The sequence below is a fragment of the Sciurus carolinensis genome, chromosome 4 (assembly GCF_902686445.1).
Source record: "Sciurus carolinensis chromosome 4, mSciCar1.2, whole genome shotgun sequence".
Lineage (NCBI taxonomy): Eukaryota > Metazoa > Chordata > Mammalia > Rodentia > Sciuridae > Sciurus > Sciurus carolinensis.
The window spans coordinates 87,841,603-87,862,536 of NC_062216.1; the positions used below are offsets into that span (position 1 = coordinate 87,841,603).

The 20,934-nt window shown below is 34.5% G+C and overlaps 1 protein-coding gene across 14 annotated transcripts in view; it reads right to left on the reverse strand.

Annotated features, from left to right (window-relative positions):
• The window catches only part of Slco1a2 (solute carrier organic anion transporter family member 1A2), a 123,349-nt gene that overhangs the window by 33,926 nt on the left and 68,489 nt on the right, over nucleotides 1–20,934 (reverse strand). For all 14 annotated transcript variants that reach the window (XM_047550893.1, XM_047550888.1, XM_047550895.1 and 11 more), the window contains 7 exons: nucleotides 18,544–18,676; nucleotides 14,716–14,822; nucleotides 12,369–12,515; nucleotides 9,044–9,142; nucleotides 7,993–8,214; nucleotides 5,421–5,585; nucleotides 4,003–4,198 (listed from right to left, as the gene is read on the reverse strand). In XM_047550893.1, coding sequence (XP_047406849.1) covers nucleotides 4,003–4,198; nucleotides 5,421–5,585; nucleotides 7,993–8,214; nucleotides 9,044–9,142; nucleotides 12,369–12,515; nucleotides 14,716–14,822; nucleotides 18,544–18,676 — 1,069 coding nt within the window. The remainder of the gene's footprint in view (nucleotides 1–4,002; nucleotides 4,199–5,420; nucleotides 5,586–7,992; nucleotides 8,215–9,043; nucleotides 9,143–12,368; nucleotides 12,516–14,715; nucleotides 14,823–18,543; nucleotides 18,677–20,934) is intronic.

Genomic DNA, 20,934 nt, shown 5'->3' on the forward strand with positions numbered 1-20,934 from the left:
TTCAAGATTTGTTTTTCTTCTTTCTGTCTTAATTACCAATTAAGTATCCCCCCCCAAAAAAAAAAAAATAGAAACAAATTTTCTATCAATGTGTGGTTTGCCTACACATTGTAGGTAAAAAGTTCTGGTGTAAAAGATAACCAGGTTTAGTGTCACAAAACCCCTTTTTCAATGACATTTTAGAAAACAGTCAATAAACAAGCACTAAGTGCCTACCAAGTGGGATGCATTTTTCCAGATACTATTAGAACTAAAAAACGAAGATGTCCTAATCTCTGAGGTTGATCCATGTGGCAGAAGGTAATGAGAGAGCTAACTTGAAAATCAAAAGCTGCTATTTCCATTTTTAATGTAGATAATACTTTTAGCTTCAGAAACAGTCACTGGAGTAAACAAATTAATTCTTCTAGTTTAGTACCAAGTACTTATAATTGTGATCACACATTAACTAGTATAAGAGTTTAAAGAATGAATTCAAATCCTAACTGTGACTAGACCACAATGTGGCCTTCCACTCATTCTCTCTGGGAATCAGCATGATTGGAGATGGAGACAATCTTTAAGATTCTTTCCAATTTTAAAACTAAGCTCAATCCTCAGCATGACATTAAAAGAACAAATAAAAAAATAAAAGTTCATTGACAACCACAATTAAAAAATATTTTCAAAAAATAAATAAATAAAACCACCCATGTTTCTATATTGATATGGTTGAAGAGGTTTTTTGAATTTCTCTAATCTTCCATTTCTTCATCTATAAAAAGGAAATAATAATGCCTATATTAAAAGGAGCCTGCAAGACTTAAATCAGATAAAGTATACAAAAATTACTTTATGATTTTATATTTGAAATGATTTCAATCTTATAATCTTTGATGGTTTTTTTTTATTGTATACAAATGGAAGACATGTTGTTTCTCTATTTGTACATAGAGTCAAGGCATACCATTTGTGTAATCATACGTTTACATAGGGCAATGATGTTTGATTATTTTTTTCCCTTCCCCCCACCCCTCCCACCCCTCTTTTCCCTCTATACAGTCCTTCTTTCCTTCATTCTTACCGCTCTCCTTATCCCTAACCCTAAACCTAACCCTAAACCTAATGCTAACCCCTCCCACCCCCCATTATATGCCCTCATCCGCTTATCAGCGAGATCATTCGTCCTTTAGTTTTTTGAGATTGGCTTATCTCACTTAGCATGATATTCTCCAATTTCATCCATTTGCCTGCAAATGCCATAATTTTATCATTATTCATTGCGGAGTAATATTCCATTGTATATATATGCCACAGTTTCTTTATCCATTCATCAACTGAAGGGCATCTAGGTTGGTTCCACAATCTGGCTATGGTGAATTGAGCAGCAATGAACATTGATGTGGCTGTATCTCTGTAGTATGCTGATTTTAAGTCCTTTGGGTATAGGCCAAGGAGTGGGATAGCTGGGTCAAATGGTGTTTCCATTCCAAGCTTTCTGAGGAATCTCCATACTGCTTTCCAGAGTGGCTGCACTAATTTGCAACCCCACCAGCAATGTATGAGTGTTCCTTTTTCACCACATCCTCGCCAACACCTATTGTTGCTTGTGTTCTTGATAATCGCCATTCTAATTGGGGTGAGATGAAATCTTAGGGTAGTTTTGATTTGCAGTTCCCTTATTACTAGGGATGTTGAACATTTTTTCATATATCTATTGATTACTTGTACATCATCTTCTGTGAAGTGTCTGTTCATTTCCTTAGCCCATTTGTTGATTGGATTATTTCTATTCTTCATGTAGAGTTTTTTGAGTTCTTTATAGATTCTGGAAATTAGCGCTCTATCTGAAGTATGGTTGGCAAAGATATTCTCCCACTCTGTAGGCTCTCTCTTCACATTGCTGATAGTTTCCTTTGCTGAGAGAAAGCTTTTTAGTTTGAATCTATCCCAGTTGTTGATTCTTGCTTTTATTTCTTGTGCTATGGGAGTCCTGTTAAGGAAGTCTGATCCTAAGCCAACAAGTTGAAGATTTGGACCTACTTTTTCTTCTATAAGATGCAGGGTCTCTGGTCTGATTCCGAGGTCCTTGATCCATTTTGAGTTGAGTTTTGTGTAGGGTGAGAGATAGGGGTTTAATTTCATTCTATTGCATATGGTTTTCCAGTTTTCCAAGCACCATTTGTTGAAGAGGCTATCTTTTCTCCATTGCATATTGTTGGAACCTTTGTCTAGTATGAGAAAATTGTATTTATTTGGGTTTGTGTCTGTGTCCTCTATTCTGTACCATTGATCTACTGTCTATTTTGGTACCAATACAATGCCGTTTTTGTTACTATTGCTTTGTAGTAGAGTTGAAGATCTGGTATTGCAATACCCACTGCTTCACTCTTGCTACTGAGGATTGCTTTAGCTATTCTAGGTTTTTTATTCTTCCAGATGAATTTCGTAATTGCTTGCTCTATTTCTGCAAGGTACATCATTGGGATTTCAATTGGAATTGCATTGAATCTGTATAGTACTTTAGGTAGTATAGCCATTTTGACAATATTATTCTGCCTATCCAGGAACATGGGAGATCTTTCCATCTTCTAAGGTTTTCTTTAATTTCTTTCTTTAGTGTTCTGTAGTTCTCATTGAAGAGGTCTTTCACCTCTTTTGCGAGATTGATACCCAAGTATTTTATTTTTTTCGATGCTATTGTGAATGGGGTAGTTTTCCTAATTTCTCTATCTGAAGATTCATCACTTGTGTATAAAAATGCATTGGATTTATGAGCATTGATCTTGTAACCTGCTATCTTACTGAATTCACTTATGAGTTCTAAAAGTTTTCTGGTGGAATTTCCAGGTTCCTCTAAATATATAATCATGTCATCAGCGAACAGGGATAGTTTGAGTTCTTCTTTTCCTATTTATATCCCTTTAATTTCTTTGGTTTGTCTAATTGCTCTGGCGAGGAAAGAAAATTTCAGACCAATATCCTTAATGAACATCGACGCAAAAATTCTCAACAAAATTTTAGCAAATCGCATACAAATATATATTAAAAAGATAGTGCACCATGATCAAGTGGGTTTTATCCCAGGGATGCAAGGTTGGTTCAACATTCGGAAATCAATAAATGTCATTCACCATATCAACAGACTTAAAGTTAAGAATCACATGATTATTTCAATAGATGCAGAAAAAGCATTCGATAAAATACAGCATCCCTTCATGCTCAAAACACTAGAAAAAATAGGGATAGTGGGAACATTCCTTAACATTATAAAGGCCATCTACGCTAAGCCCATGGCCAATATCATTCTAAATGGTGAAAAACTGAAAGCGTTCCCCCTAAAAACTGGAACAAGGCAGGGATGCCTGCTTTCACCACTTCTATTCAACATCTTTGATGGTTTTAAAAGGAGCATTTTAGGATGTCTTTCATTTCATTTTAACTGATGACTTGAAGTAATTTTTTAAATTTCACATCACTATTGAAAAATCTTTCTGTAAACCCAAATAACCCTCAAAATGTAAAATCTAAAACTATTCAATACTTTAGACATAACTATATCAGTGAAGTACATAAATATATATATTCATTTAGCATGAATTAGGATTCAATGATGCTAAATTTAAGCCCACCATGGAATCATCTAAAGGATATTTAGATTGCATAGTCAACTCTTAATTTTAACATTTACAAGGGTATTAAATATATGGATAACATATCCTAATCTACAATTATAGGTCGCTTCCTTCTTGTACTTTTTAATGTTCATTAGGATATCACAAAGACAGCCAACTATACATACACGCACACAATCATAAACTCATTCACCCTGTGATGTTCTCAACTTTTTAAAGAGTTTGAATGGATTGGTATATGATTGACGGGTAAAGGAAAGATACAGGATGACAATGGATCACTACCATTAACTCCTAAGCAAATGATTTGGTTTTGTACAACCATTAGAGAAAATATACTATTAACAATCTGTTGAAAGAATATGGCATTTAGTAGAAAATAACATACCCTTCATAAGAGGTAGTTATGCCAGCAACTGGAGAATTATCACAGGTCGCAAGAAAACATAAAAAATAGAGAAGGTACTCAATCACAGATAACCAACATCCTATGTGGGCAGCTTGTTTAACGGTAATCTTGAACTTCTTCATAATTAAACCACCAGCAATATATCCAATGCATATTGGAGGTAAGTTATAAATACCTATAAATGCAAGTAAAATGTTATTTACAAATTAACAACAGCAAAGAACAAATATGTTATCACTTTTGTCTAATACGTCTTACATAAGAAAGTATTTGAGTTCAAGTAGTGGTGATTTTAACCCTACTTAGTTACACATCATATATAGGGAGATTTCAAAATGACTCATAATGTTGAATATATTTTTAAAAAACTGTTATTATCATTCATTTAATTATTCACAATAGGTTGTCAATTTCTTGTGATCAGGTATTATGGTCAATATCTCTTTTATTAAGATATAGGTAGGTCAGAGTTGATCAGTAATTTATTAATGCATTATATTACTCTCCAGTGTGTGGGATGGGAATATATACATATATATGTCTCAAATATGTATATATATGTATCATATATATGACAGTTCAGTTATTTATTCCCACTTTGATTATTAAGAATTTGACTCAGTTAAAGGTATTTCAGAAAGTCATTCTGCTGAAACTGTGACTGTTGAGTATAGTTATATATCATATTTTACTGTGCTAACCAGCATTCTTCTTTCCCAGCTTTTCACCCCTCTCCCACCACCCAAAAAGGAAAAAGCAAAAGGTCAAGACAGCCCTCTTTGTATATTATCTGTATCCAGCTCACTGAATCATGCTCTTGAGGGAACCTGTTAAAACTCAGGGCATGTAGGCGAACATAGCCTGGGACAGTCATTTTTCAGAAGAATAAAAAGATCTCAGGGAAAAACCCAGGCAGGGTAGAATCATTGGAGTTAGGGTAGTTACGGGAAAGACAGAATGTATGTAGATGCAGAAATATCTAAAGTCATAAGCGGGACCAGGGAACTACATTAGGAGGAATAGGGAATCCAAGAATTTAAGGCAAAAGAGTAAAATATGGCAGCAAAACACAGAATCCTAATATATTAACTCTAATCCCTTATATATTAGTGAACTACCTATCTGAAAATTTATTGTCTGCATTTCCCAAGATTTCCATAAACATTATGAATTTCCATTCTGAGAGAGGGCAGAAGAGAGGAAAAAAAAACAATTTCTGACCTCTTTCCCTTCATACACTTCCTCGATTTCCTTGGAGAGTAGAAAGAGAATATTTAGCAGAGACAGGAATATCCTAAAAGACTTCAATTTAGGAGTTTCCTAATCCCATCGTCACATTGTTCACCATTTCATGGGGGAAAAATGTGTGCCAATAAAGTAGAGAAAAACAAACATACCAATGAGAAAGATTGCATCAGAAGTTGATTTTCCATATTGTTGTTCCAAATATTTAGGCATAAAGGAGAACATGTTAGCAAATGCATTGAACTGTAATACACTTATAAGTATGAAAAGCATGTAAATTGAATTGCAGGAGAGACTTTTCATGAATGGTAAAAAATCTGAAATGAAAGAACGACAGTGTCAAACCAACTTGGCTTTGCATTTTGTAGCAAGTGTTTTCCTGAAACATCAACCTCCTTCCCCAATTATGTTTTGTAATGCATATGTGCCTGTTAATCATTTTTACTGCCTGAAAGCTAAAGTTATATATCACTTCTGGAAATCAGTAATATACCTGACTGGGTAGAATTAGAAAACAATAGTTTTACCTTCCCTAAGTCACTACTTAAGCAAAACTATAAAGAGACAAGTACAGCATCTGGGTCCACACCATTTCTTTTTTCTTCTATTAATATCCTCTCTTCTCTATAGATCACCTAGAATGGAAGATCCTTGTTCTTTATAGTCTAGAAAGAAATTACTTTGATAAAGAAGAATGCACTCAAATATCGAAACTATCACTCCCCAAATATTTAAAATGAAGATGTGGGAATTCATGGGATAAAAATTTGCTTAAGTACCAGGAATTTTTCTACTTCTTCAGAACACAAATTTCAGTGGTTCTGTCAATAGTTCACAACATGATGTACTTTAGAACCACCTGGAGATATTTTTTAAATCATATATAAGTTCCACTCACAGAGATTTTAATTCATTTGGTACATAATAAAGACTTTATAAATGATTTGACCAAATTTTTTCCCTGTTTAAAAAAATCTCAGAGCCAAATTTGTGGCCTATCTATGGTAAGTAAGTTGAGTAACACTATAGCTATTTTGGCTCAAATTCTTATTTCTAATTTCTTTTCACCTTTCCTATCTTCATGTTCTCTGTCTCAATTTCCTCATTTTGTACTATTCCAGTTTACTTAATATTAACTGCCTGAAACTTACTTGAGAATGAAGTATCAAGAAATAAACCATTTGGTAGAGAAGGAAGCACAGCGTAATGCAAAGAAATGAATTCCACTTGTAGAATTTCTGCTTAGGAATAAGGTTCGCGCAGTTCCTGCTTAGGAATAAGGTTCATGTAGAGGAGGGAGATGTGGTCAGAACTCTTTGGCACTTTTTAAATTACCTATGTTTGTTAACATATCTATCCTAATAGATGAGTCTTGGTAGTTCCAACTTATTGGAACTTATGTTTTATCCTGTGCTAAGCTTTTCCCTAAATTTGAAAGTTGATCTTGCAGATTATAAAAAATATTCTGTGTTAATATTCTCTACCAGTCCATATTAGCCCTTTTAGAAGAATTGTTACTATAATCATGATTCTGAGAATTTTCAAGATTCTGAACTAAACCTAATCTTCCAAGAAGTATTAAATTGTGTTTAATCGTGCTTTAAGTGAATTTGTAATTGTTAATAAAAATTCTGTGGTAAGTGGTATGGAACTTGTGAATAATGGTAGAATAGCAACATCAACAATGAAAATATTAGTATTAATAGAAATAATAATAGTAATATATGCCAGAATTCCTTTTACCTTCACACAATAACCCTATAATAAAGTACTATTATTATTCCCATTTTACCTCTCCCCATCTTCCAAATAAATACTCTTTAAGAATTCTAATGCCCAGGGCACGTTCCTTAAGAATTAACCCAGACTTCTTGAAAATACTACTGAACTTTCAAGCATCAGTAACTTTTAAAATTCTTAACTAATTCCAATGCATGCCACATTTGGGATACAAAACTAAATACTAACACTGTCTTCACTGAGCTTCCCACCAAAAAATCTTCTTGCAAACTTTGCCTTGAACTTAAATTAAAGAACTATATTTAAAAAATGCTACATGAATTATGTCCCTGCATTTGTTGGAAATTCACTATGTGGCTCAATGTTACTTCTATCATACATCATATGATGATAATTTTTTCTACATGTTTACACTTTGTTACTCAGGGAACAATTTCTATTTAAAAATTATCACCCCTTTATCACCCCTTTATCAAATATAAAGAATCATATTACCTACTATGTTTCCTTTTTCTGCCTTAACTTCCAGGAAGCTCACAGTTAAGCTAAAATTTTGGTTATAGAACTATACTACCTATTATGATTAGTGTATATTTTTCTTTCTGTTGTTCTCAGTTTGAATTTCTACTTGCTCATTTTTTTAATTAGACCTATGTTTTCTGTAGAACAGATTGTTTTAAAGCAGATGGGACCAAATATATTCACTTTATTTGTAATGCTAAGAATGACTTCAATTTTTATATAAAGGATGAGATAAATTAGTTTTCAAATTGTACCATTTGTTTCCAAGGAGTAGCACAGGATAGTTAGATATTATTTGAATATTATTAGAATAATAGTTAGATATTATTGACTAATGACTAGTAGGAACAAACTTAATAGCATATATCAACAGCATAATATAGTATAGTGCTAAGCTAAAATACAGATACATCTATATAAAATAAAAGGTAAATTATAGAGTGTTTAAAATTTCATATTTGCCTTTAGTGATTCCATGTTTTTCCTCCTTGACCTCTCCGCTCTGTTTCTCTTCTTTGTCATTTTTAATGATGTCAGCATTTTCCTCTAGTCCTTCCTTTGGAAGCGTTTTGGGCAAAAAGAAAAAAGGAATGGCAGTGAGGATATTCACTCCTGCACAGATCAAAAAGCCAAACCACCAGGCACCAACCCAACGAGTATCAGTGGGAGTTATGGTCAGATCATCTGCAAAGAAATGTACACATTTGTATTAGCTTATGTCATATTTCCTGTACAAAATAGAGAAAATTATTAAAACTATAGTTCTCAGATTTTATTCAAATAGAAAAATTTCATACAATCTAGACATTTATAAACTTGTCTGTGGTTGATCAATGGGTATGACGTTAAAGTTAGGAGCAAGAAGACTTGGTGAGTTCTTGTACTGTGGGATGATTATAAATAACAATTGTGTACTATACATTTCAAAAACCTAAAAGAAAGGATTTTGAAAGTTTTCCTCATAAAGAAAGGATAAATGTTTGAGAAATAGACACACTTAGCCTGATGTGAATATTATACAATGTACACATGTATCAAAATATCACATGGAATCCCATTAATGTGTATAATTTTTTGTATTTATCTATCAGTTACAAGTTTAATTTAAAAAGATTTATCTGACAATGTGTAGAGTTATGATATTATTCAGCAATAAATTAGCCTTGATTATCTATCCTATCACATAAAGAATTTATAACAAGGTACTTAATAAATAACTGAAAGGTCTATTTCATTATCCACAAGTGATTGCTTGACTAAAAGAAAGTAAAACTTATGTGTTTAAATCTTTTGAAACCAAAACATGGTTGGGATACAATAGAAGGCATAATGGATTTTCGTCAGAAGATCAGCACTTTGTCTTTCTCTACTATTTACTCCACTTTGGTTGGCTTATGTAAAGTGGAATTAATCTATCAATGTGAAGGTCAAATAGGGCAATGATTACATGTGACTACATACATAAGATACTTTGCATACTCTAGATACTGTTCAAATAGTTTTGTTGAATTACCTGTGCTTACAGATCCAGTATCTACATAAATGTTTGCACAGAATGACGCTAACAAAAGTCCAATCAAAGGACCGATGATAGCTCCTGTTTCTATAAACCCTAAAAATAAACAAAACATAAAGTTATATACTCACAGAGAGTTCTGGTTCTGTGAAAAGACTTAAGTTTTTAAAAAGACTTAACTGTGAAACAAAATAAACTTCTCCTCCAGATTGTTTTTTGTCAGGTCTTTTGGTCACAGGGACAAAAACGCTTACCAAAACATTGATTATTTTAGGTACTTGTTAAAGTAGTACAAAGTTGACTAACATCGAAGTCTCATAATTTAAAGTCATTTTCTCAATACTTCCAAATTATCTTTCATGCTGAGTAAAAATCTTGCTGTGGATAGTAAAGACTGAGATCATAAGGTTGTCAGAGGAGAAAGAGGACTAAATTGGAAATTGGACTAGAGGCCACTTATGTTATATCCTGGCAAAGTTGTCATCTACAATTTTCCCATGTCCTGAGACATTCTGTGAGAATGAATATAAAGATGTCAAACTAATTAATTTGGTGGAGGAAATTTCAAGGCAGCAAAGAATTCAGAAGGTGGCATGGCCATTTCTGGCAGCTTTTAGCTAAGTTTAGCATGGTAATCAGGAGCAGAAAGCAGAGTAGAAACATTTGAAAAACTTGCAGTTTGACCAGAAAATTGTGAATAAAACTAGAGCCAAGGAAGTTGTGATTATTCATTATAGCCACTAAAGAGATGCTAAGTGCTAAGTACCTTACCCAGAAACAATGGCTTGAAGGCATTTCATGAATGGGCAAGACAATGCCCATCACAGGCTTAAGGGTGTAAAAGTAAAAATTGCTTTGAGAAGCGACCATGGGGGCACCTTGGTTGCACAGCGGGGCCTAGGAAGTTGTTTCACTATATTCAGTCATCCAGGTACTCAGAGGCTGCTGCAGCCATGGTCCCAAGAGGCTTGGTTACTGCTCAAGATGGTGGTAGACCTTGGCATCAACCACATGGCCTTGATTTTGCAGGAATGTAAGATGCTGAAGTTGGGGGACAAGGACTTTTCCACTAAGATTTCATAGGAAGACTTGGGAGATTAGGAAAAGTGTAGCAGGATCAGAGTCCCTGTGGGCTGTCCCTGAAAGGTGATACATGAAGATGTAAGAAAGAAGCCAAAGCTACAAAGGAGACACCCCTGAAATTAAGAGATGCCAGTAACATATGACATCTGCCAAGGGAGCTGCAGGAATTTAACAGAGCTAGCCTAAGAGGGAGACCACAGGGACTGTGACCAGCAAGGCCTTAGGGGCAGAGTCACACAAGTCCTTTGAAGGTAACATCATGATGCCATGTTCCCTAGATACTAGTTGTGGAGTTATAGGACTTGTTTGTCCAGTTGAATTTTAGTTTATTTTGGTTCCTTCTCTTCTTTCTATGCCCCCATTTCTCTATTGTTAAATGGAAATACTTACTTTGTGCCATTGTTGCTATGAGTTTCAAATGAGATTTTGGACTTGGACTTTGAGCAATGCTGTAACTGTTAAGACAATGGAAACTCTTAGAATTGGACTAAATGTATTTTTCATTATGAGATAGACATGAATTTTGGGGGAGCAGAGGAGGAATGTTATGGTTTAGAGCTGAAGTGTGCCCCAAAAACTCACGTGTGAGATAGTGCAAGAATGTGCAAAGCATCCACTAATATGGATTAACTGGGTAGTAAATGTAGGCAGATAGGTATTACTTTAGGGTTTATATTTTGTCTCAGGTGAGCAGAGCACTTGCACTCTCTTGCTCTCTCTCTCTCTCTGTCTCTCTCTCTCCTGGTTGCCAGATCCTTAGCTGCTTTCCTCTGCCTTACTTTGGACCCAGAGTTATGGAATAGCAGACTGAACATAGACTGAACCTGTAAAACTGTGAGTTAAAATAAACTTTTCCTTCTCTAAGCTGCTACTGTCAGATCTTTTGGTCACAGTGATGTAAAGGCTAACTAAACCAGTACCACAGTATTTCATGAATCTCAAAATACATATTGTAGCAAACTGTTTGCTAATTTATTTTAGAAATGTGTATGCATTCTTTCAATAAAAGTATGTGATGAAATTTAAAAGAACTGAAAAGAAAAACACTTCAAGAGATTATTGCAAAATCAGTGAGTCTCCAAAAAGTGCCAAAAGTTATTTCAATAGTTTTTAAATTTTTAGTCCATCTTGATTATGTATAGGTCTGTTCTTATTTTCTCTCACTCTCTTCAAATTTTCTAAAAGATATGTATACATTAATAGGAAAATATACCTATATTAAAGTTATGAGTTTTTGGCCAACTATAGATAGAGCAGCTAAGGAATATAAGCAAGTCACATAATAAGACTAGTTAGAAGATTGGGAGATAATATAAGAAAGTGGTTCTTGGGTTGACTATTATACCAGGTAATGCATGAATTTTAAAAGGTAATTATGAAAACTGCTTTTGTGAAAAATGTGAAGAATCCTGACTAGTAGGTTGAGACTGTGATGAAGGGAAACTATTAAGGAAATTAAATATTATACATAGGGTATCAGAGTCATGATTGATAAGTAAGAGATCAGAGTTAATAAACAAGAAGTCAGCAGGTGTCATGAACATGGTAAAAAAGACCTGATTAAAACAATATTTCAGAAAGATTATACTGCAAGAATGCTTATAAGAAATTGATAAAAGAACATATAGAAACAAATGACCAAAAAAGAAGTTATAATAAATTATGAAGTAATGAGAACCTGAACAAAAACATAAATAGCAAAGAAGATTTTGAATCTAAGCAAAATTTTAGAGAAAATATTGGTAAATCTCTTAACAGATTGGAAAGAATGTAGTGTCAGAGAAATAGAGAATTCAGAGGATTTTAGGGGCACTAGAATAGTAGTATTTTTAATAGTGGAAAGCAGATTTTGCAGCTGGGCAAACGCACACACCTGTAATCCCAATGACTCAGGGAAGGTGAGGCAGGAGGATTGCAAGTTCAAGACCAGACTGGGTAACTTAGAAAAACCCTTTCTCAAAATAAAAAATTAAAAAAGACCAGGGATGTAACTCAGTGCTATAATGCCCCTGGGTTCAATCCTCAGTACGTTAAAAAAAAGAAAAGGCAGATTTTACAAGGTGGCTTACTTGAAGTTAGTATATAATTGATTGCTACATTCAAAAACCTTATGGCTAACTATGCCAAGACACTCTGCTCATCATTCTGGAAATCACTAAGATTCTATGTAGACAAATAATTTTTAACCTCAGGGAACTTACTGTCCTGAAAAGGAGTTAAGGCAGATTTTTAAACTTACCAATATACAAAGGAGAATTTTCAGATTTGGAAAAATCTTCTATATAGGAAATACCCAAAGGCATGATGGGGGTTTCACCCATTCCACGTATAATATTTCCTACCAGTACATATACCCACATTAATGACTTAACTTCCTTCACACACTCTGCATTAAAATGAACAAACAAAAAAATTTGCATTAGTGCTCTGAAAGAGTTAGTGACACTTAATTCAAAGTTTTCTCTAAGCATTTCATAGTTTTTATATACCCATGACATCTGGTCAATAATTTATCTTACTTTGCCAGCAATGAATCATTGGGTCACCCTTCTTTCATTTTTTTGAGACAGGGCTTAGGTATAGACAAGTATAAGTGGTGTGCTGGAACCAGTTCTGCTGGACTGGGAGAGAAGACACTATGTACCTCTTCCCAATTCAATATGTAGTGGCAATTCTTTTGGTAAGTTTGATGGGAGCATTTACATCATAGAATTTGGCAAACACTGAATATCAGGCTTACCCCTATCCAAAAAAATTTAGGTTACCAGTAACTACTGGTCCCAGTTAACAGCTGTGAGTACTACCCCATTCCTACACAACTTTGGGGCGAGAAAAAACACACATACATAAATATATCTCCCCATAATTCATATCACATTTATAAGATTTAAACCCAAGTTCCATTCAAGGTTGAATTCTCTATAGTTAATTACTTTATAAAAACTAAAAATATTTAACTGCATAATAATCACTTTATTTTCTATAGGGCCTGTTGTATACTGAAACCATCAAAAAATAAATAAATAAAAATAAAAAACTTTTAATAAAACCACCCCAATCCTTGGAGCAACAGCTTCTTATTAGAATAATAAGGACCAGGCCTAAGGAAATTGAAAGGAAAAAAGAGAGCTCTCTGAAGACATATCTACCTCTTTGCCATTTTTGTTCTGTGACAAAAAAAAACTGTCAAACCTTAAGGAAACACTGTGGGATCATGTTTCAGGGCAGTGAAAAACAAGGTATTTTCACCTCCTGTAAATTGGCCAGGTGTTGCCCACAAATGTGAGGTGCTGAGCACAGCTGAGTCCAGCAGTTTCTTGCGAAGTGTATCTCACAGTCGTTCCCAGTATAAAAACATCATAGTTTCCATTTCTGGAGGGTTTTTTTTGTTTTGTTTTTTAGTGTTTTTTTGTTTTGTTTTGTTTTGTTTTGTTTTTCCCAATGATGAGCACAATGATTTGTGTCTAGAGATCACAAACAAATCCTAGGCCTACTCTAGGGCAAAACTGAAAATGTGAGGTGATGAAAAAATGAATGCACTTTCCTGGAATTGCCCGAGAGAAGGGAGGTTTTACTGTACCCACTGCAATGCAGACTAGTGCCTGCACAAGCCTTCTGCGAAGCCAGCTCAAGAAGTGAATTCAGGCTACTGCTGATGTTTCCCCCTTTTCCCCTGAGTGACTTCTTTGACTTAGCTCTTCTGAGACACATAGTCTGAAACTATTTTGGTTCCTGCTAATTCCATAATGGCAGTACTGTCAAGAATCCAGCATAAAAATGTCCCCATCACAGGAGAAGTTCTGGCCTGAGGTAAGTCAGCAGAGCCACCTCCAGACTAAATATCACTAGAAGATTATTTAGATCCCTTAGCATATGAAGGAGCAGAGGTCACTATGTTGTTGCCTGGACCAACAGGAAACTAGAGGAAGCACCATTATTGTGCTAAACTGTAAAGTCAAGTCTGTTAGAGAGGGAAAAGGAGACAGAAAAACAAGTCCCTATTAATAGAAAGGGAATAAAGTAATTCCAAACTTTAGTATACTTGCTGCTTTCCTGGCTATAGAATATCAGGGATATAATACAAACATTTTGAACTTTTTCCTATTTGCTATTTATGTAATTGTTCAGAACAAATAATAAGCATAAACCCATCCTTCAGAGTCATTTTTATTTGTGGGATTAACTCTACCATGGTTCTGGGATGGTTATCTTTGACTTATTTTTGTTGTTGTTTGTTTTTTTCCTGTTCATACTGGGGATTGAACCCAGGGCTTTGTGCAAGCTAGGCAAGCTCTCTACCACTGAGCGACATATTCACCCTTCTTTGACTTGTTTTAAAATAACCATTTTAAGAAACAGACAAGGAAATCTTAATAAATACATTGAATGAGGGATAATATTCTATATTATTAGACATTCCTATTCCTCTCTTGTGTCCTCTCAAAGATCCTAGAAGAGAAAAAATATCTTCTGTTCATTTACCAAAGTCACTTAACTAAATCCAATATTTTCTTCAAAAGCTTTTCAGCAGAAAGTGTTCAGTTACAAATTCACTGGACAGAATACAATAAAATGAAGTAGACAACCTGATGGATCTTGTGTTGGTCTTGAAGTCTGGGTACCATTTTCCATACATAAGAAACTGTTTGAGGACAAGTTGCTTGAAACTGAAACTGTAGATTCATATTCATATCTATATGAAGATATAGATGGGGAAAACATATTTATGTTAAAGAACTATTGAGGACAATGTGGGCATTTTGCAGATTATTGATTCCTGCTTCACTTAAGTCACAACATCCAAATTCTATAAAGATGTCTTTTCAACTTTGTTACTCTAATCACCATAAATTAATATCATCAAAACAATCAGCTACACATTGAAAATGTAGACTTCCTTTACAGTTAGCTTTCAAGTCTCTACATGTTAATGACATGCCTTTTAGATGATCTCACATCAACCATCTGTGGTTTTTAAGTGACCATTTCCTAGAAATAATTAATGTGGAACAAGGAACGAAAACTGAACTAAAATAAAATAAGAGACTTAACATGTAATTAAGAAGATAAAGGCTTTGTTGGGAAGGAGACAATCTCTAACTTTGGATTCTCTGAAGTTTGCTCATAAGAAGCATAACCATGCCTTTCTGAGAATCCAAAAATAATTACCCAACATGTTCATTAACTACAAAAAAAGAAAAAAAATTTGCCCATCATAATGAAGGGCCTTGAGAGAATACTGACTATCAGAACAGCTTAAAGTAATGGTTTTTCCTCTTCTCACAAGAACAAAAGGGTTAATAGACTGTGGTCATTTAATTTAGGCAAATTACTACAGGATCCAAATGTCCTTTCTCAGAAAATGAATTACAGGCTATAAGATTATAGGAAATTATATCTAACTGAGTCTCTCTTTGTTAGAAATTATTCTGGGTTTCTTTCTATGTGTATATTAGATAAGAGAAAGCCAAAAGAAAACTTGTCCTTCTTAGTTGTATATGAGCTCAAGTGTTATGCTTGGATACCCTCAATAGTCTTAATTTGTATGCTACAGGATATAATATAAAGAGTTGAAATGCCCTCTCCTTAGAACAATTGCTTAGTCATGCCCATAGAACATGACTGTGAACTGTGAACAAAGGTTTCTATTTCCCTACTCATGAGCCCACACACATAACAGCTTCAAAGAATTAACACCTTTGGCAGAGGGTGGAATAAATGTAAATAATAGTTGGATATTACTTGATATTGCCTTGGATAAGATAAAAAATAAAAGAGCAGTAAAACCTCTTTGCCTAAAAATGTTTGATCCCTTCAAAAATACCTGAGAAGATAAAATAATTTTTATTCATTTAATTTATACATTTAAAATTGAGTCTCTTATTCAAAGTCCACTTATTATAACACACCAACCAAATGACAGTAAAAGGATTTTAAAATGAAAAATGAAAAGGCATAATTCCACAAGGGTAAAAAGACTGGGAGATCTGACAATAAGGCGGAGTTTGAGGAAATATTGAAAGTGGGAAAGAAAGAAGATATGTTGATGGTGACTAAATTGGAGAATGAAAAACATAGTCATAAGTGTCTACAAGAAGCACCCAAACACATGCTCTATATCCCCAGAAAGCTTCAGGCAAGATTCCTTAAAATGTAGAATGGGCGTGATCCAAATTCCAAATGACTTACACACTATGGTTTTAAGTATACATAAGGATGAGTTCAACCTACAAAGACATCCCCTGCCTCTCGCACTGAAAATGTCCATTGAGTCTAGTGCGTTTAGCTCTAGACATACTGAGGACAGGGAGTCCATACTAAAAACTGAGTATTAAAGAAAATAGAAAGATTGCATACTAAAAAATGAGGTTACCATCCCCACTGGCTGGTAGCCAAGCTTCTACCTCCCAAGCCCAGAAAGTAGAATCCTTGCCTAGGAAAATTAATAGATGATGCCCAGTTCTGAGTCATCTGAAAACAGCCAATCCTTGCCTAATCATTCTATGAAAAAGTCATCCATTAACCAGGTCCTAAACACAAACATGGAATTTCTAATTAGTTTATTGTTGCTGTTATTCCTCTTTCTTAAATATGAATAACCAAGAACAAGATATACGAGGGACACCTATAATGGTGAAAACAGAGACAAACATAAAACTGTACTTGGAGGAGCCAGAGACAGCAAAGATGAAGAAAAGCTAGATGGGAAAAGATACTGCCTTCTTGAAAGAATAAGATGTCCCTCAAAAAGAGATATTCAAAGAATGAAGGAGTCCTTGAAAATGAAAAGTATGATAGTGCAAGTTAGAAACCCATTTGAAGGTTTGGAAGACTAATCTCCCAAAAGTAGAAGAAGATAAGCCATAAAATTAGAGAAAGAAGATGAGAAAAACATGAATTTAATCCAGGATAGCCAATATTCAAATAGTGGAAGTTCTAGAAGGAGAAAATAGAAGGGTAAGGGAAGGAAGATATTATCTAAGAGAAAAAAATGCAAGTAATTTTCCCAAATGTCCATACTGAAAGCACCTAGCACAGAGGAGGAAAAGAACTTATGTCAAGATAATTATGAATTTTTCTGACTCTAGAGCTTAAAAAAACTCAATATTTAACAGAGAAAAGAATCTGGTCACATGGATTAAAATTGCACAGTATTCTCAATAATAATAACACTGAAAACAAAAAATAAAAACACACTTTGGAATGGTGTCCAAACTATCAATCAAAGTGGAAGTAAAATAAGAATATGATTATACAAACAGTGTGACTCTACTTCATGTACAACCAGAGAAATGAAAGTTGTATCCCATTTGTGTACAATGAATCAAAAAATAAAAATAAAAATATAAAAAAGATCATATTCAGATGTACAAGGTTTTAAATTTTATACTTTTTCAGAAAGTTACTAAATTACTTTCTCTACAGAAAGGAAGAGAGTAAAAAGGAAAGTAGAAGCCATGATACCAGAGAATGAGTAACTGAACATAAGAAAGAGGAAAGCAAATGCCCAAGGATAAAAATGGTGGACAATTCCAAGGGAACAGCAATGCCGTTTCCAGTTAGAATGCAGTGGGTAACAGCAGTACAGATGGTGCTAGGAAAGTATCTCCCAGACAAAAATGGAACCCTCTGACTTGCCCTGAGAGGACGGTTGCTCTATCAAATGGAAAGGAATTAGTGAGAGATATAAAGAAAGCTAATCAAAAGAAAAAAATGAGTCAATTATTAAATTCGGGAAAAATAAAAGTTATGTAACAGAAAAAAATAACAGCATGATCCAGTGGTGAAAAGTATTTTCAAATCATACAAATGTAAATACTGAATATGAATTTATAATAGGAATTCAATATACATCCAGAACACTGAGGTATTAAAAACTAACAAGATACAAAGGCAAACCCTCAAAAGAGTTAAGGCAGTTACAAGGTTAGAGAGGTTATCCTGGAAAGCAGGAATCAGGGGCAGGGGACAAATCTTCCAATATAATTTTATTTTTACAATCTTGTATATAAACTATTTAGGTAAAAATTAAAATAAAAATCAACATTTAGACTGTTCTCTTTGTGACATACAATTAAACAGAACCTTATTGCAATCAGAAGTGTCTAAATAGTCCTGAGGAAGGAGTAATCCAAATTCTGGCAGGTCCTAAGTATCTTTTCATCAGATCCAACTTCACGGAAGAGGTGTCCCAAATCCCTATTTCACAGATTGACAATGTGTGACTGTGTGAGTGGAAGTGAGGCAAGCCAAGAGCACAGGACAGACTGGTGGAACAGAATCCATTTCTTCCAGTTCCTACTTTAGTGCTCTGTGCTTTTTAGGAAGTATCACTCCCAGAGGGGTAATTCCAAGCCTCAGTTCTTGCAGATAAAAATTGGACCTAAAATATCATCAAAGACTGGACTACTTACCGGTTCATGAGGAAATGAGGTAGCGATATTAAGAAACACCCTAATCCCATAACCACACATCCGACACCAATCATTATAGGTCTATGTAGTTTAGTTCCAAAATAACTCACAAATATAATCAACAAAAGATTTCCTAGGGAGAAAAATTGAGAATGCTTATTTAAACAGGTATTAACAAAATCTTAACAGCTTCACCCAATCATTTATACACTAGTATTGACTATATAGCAACCATCTAAACTACTGGGATTGGTGCTCAGGATGCATAAAACTTTTAAATGAATAAGACAAAACTTCTGTCCTAAAGGAGGATTCCATTTCACAATTAAGACAGATACATAAACAGATCTCTGTGGAACATCACCATTTAAAGAGGGCAGAGGAAAAGAAGTCAGTGAAAGGAACTGAAGAATAGTTCTAGGTAATTTTATAGCTCTGTGATTATCCGACCTTGGGAAATGGGACATAAAAGTAGGTGACAGTTTATGTGTGATCTCTGGCCTCTCCTTTCATGCCTGTTCCACAAAACGAGTACGGAGTTAAAAGTTGAAAGAACAAAATATAAATATAGGTTCTTGGCAAACCACACATTTTTAATTCAATGAACATTTACTCCACTATGTATAAAGAAAACCTCTAACCATAGAAATGAAAAGTTATACCCCATTTGTGTACAATGAATCAAAATGCAGTTTGTAAACATAAAAAATAAAAAAAAAAGAAAACCTCTATAATGAGGTTAAGGATTATAAAAGTTTCAAAAAAAAATTCCTCAAGGAGTTAATTTTCTAAGTAGTGTTGAATATTTTGAAGACTTTTCTTTGGATTTCTGTTTCTCTCAAGTCTGCCTTGTACAAAGAAGAGAATTAGTATCTACAATATTTTATATTGAGAGTGCCCCACATCTACAGCCACATCAGCCACAGTGGTCTCTCCACATTTCTAAAATTTCCAGCACAAATGCTATCCTAGTTACAGGTAATGTCTCTGGAAGCTCACTGAAATCTGTTGTTTTTGTAAAAGAAGAACTTTCTTTTTTTTTTGTAAAAGAAGAACTTTCCCTCCACACTTAAGGTTGAGTTCGACTTTGCTCATGGCCTTGCTCTGTCAGTAAAATAATTGCCATGAGGACATAGGACAAAAGTTGTGGACAAGGCTATGGAGAATGGTGCTTGTAAAAATAACCAATGGGGAATGTAAGTGAAGTCAACTTCTACAGGCATCTGTAAAATATCTCCACCCCCCAGCAATATATCTTGGGTCTTCATCATTCTCAAATCACTTATCAGCACCTATTAGTGGTAGAAATAGTTAATATTTTCTACTTTGTCAAGAAATTTGGGGCAATAAAAATGTAACAGTATCTGTTTTTCCCATCCTGGGGCCTTAGTGCCTTCCTTCAGTTTCAAAGGTATTGGTGCCCATCTGACCATCCCAGTCCAAGCACAACATTCATTTTCTCCAGCAATTCATACCAACACTTAAAATCTCTCTCATGTCTTTTAAACCTCTCCCTCTCACTGAACTTTAGTCTACAGATGTCTTCTAGTTTCTCTCCAAACTTTCCAAGAACATTCATCTATAGTTACAGATTCCATTTCCCTCCTCCCATTTTTTCCTGAAGTCACTGCTGTCCCCACTACTTTTTAGCTTCTTCTTTTTTTTTTTTTTTTTTTTTTTTGGAGGTGTTGGGGATTGAACTCAAGGCCTCACACATGCTAGGCAAGTGCTTTTTTATTACCACTGAGCTACATCCCCAGTCTTACTTTTTAGTTGCTAAATCTTCTATCCAACTAAAAGTACTTGGCAAATGTCATTAATTACTTCAGTACTTTGAAACCCTGGAAACAGTTCTCCATCCTAATTGGATATTTCCAATGATTTCAACACTGTTGACACATCTTTTCACATGAAACTGAAAGACTTTCTTTCTTCTGGAAATTACTACTCCCTGGGCCTCTATAGTACCAATTCTTTCTTGGTTCCTCTGTTATTTCTTGGACCATTCCTTCTCTTAACACTTTCATGGATTCTTTTTCTCCCATCTCTGCCTTAAACATTGGTACACCTACAGGATCCATTCTTTGTTCATTGTACTTATTCATTTGGTGCTTTCGTTTTACAGTGCTGGAGATGGAACCCAGGGACTCATGTATGCCAGACAAGCATTCTATCACTAAGCCACATCCCCAGCCCCTGTCCACTGTTCTTATCCTACATCCTTTCCTTGAATCCCCTCATCTACTCTCTAGTCTTAAGCATTTACTTACTCACTTATCAATAGCTCCAATCCACGAGTTTCCCAGTGCTTTAGACTTGCAACAGCATTGTAAATATCACTCAATACCCAAAGGTCTTACAGATACCACCACAAAAAATTTGCCTAAATAG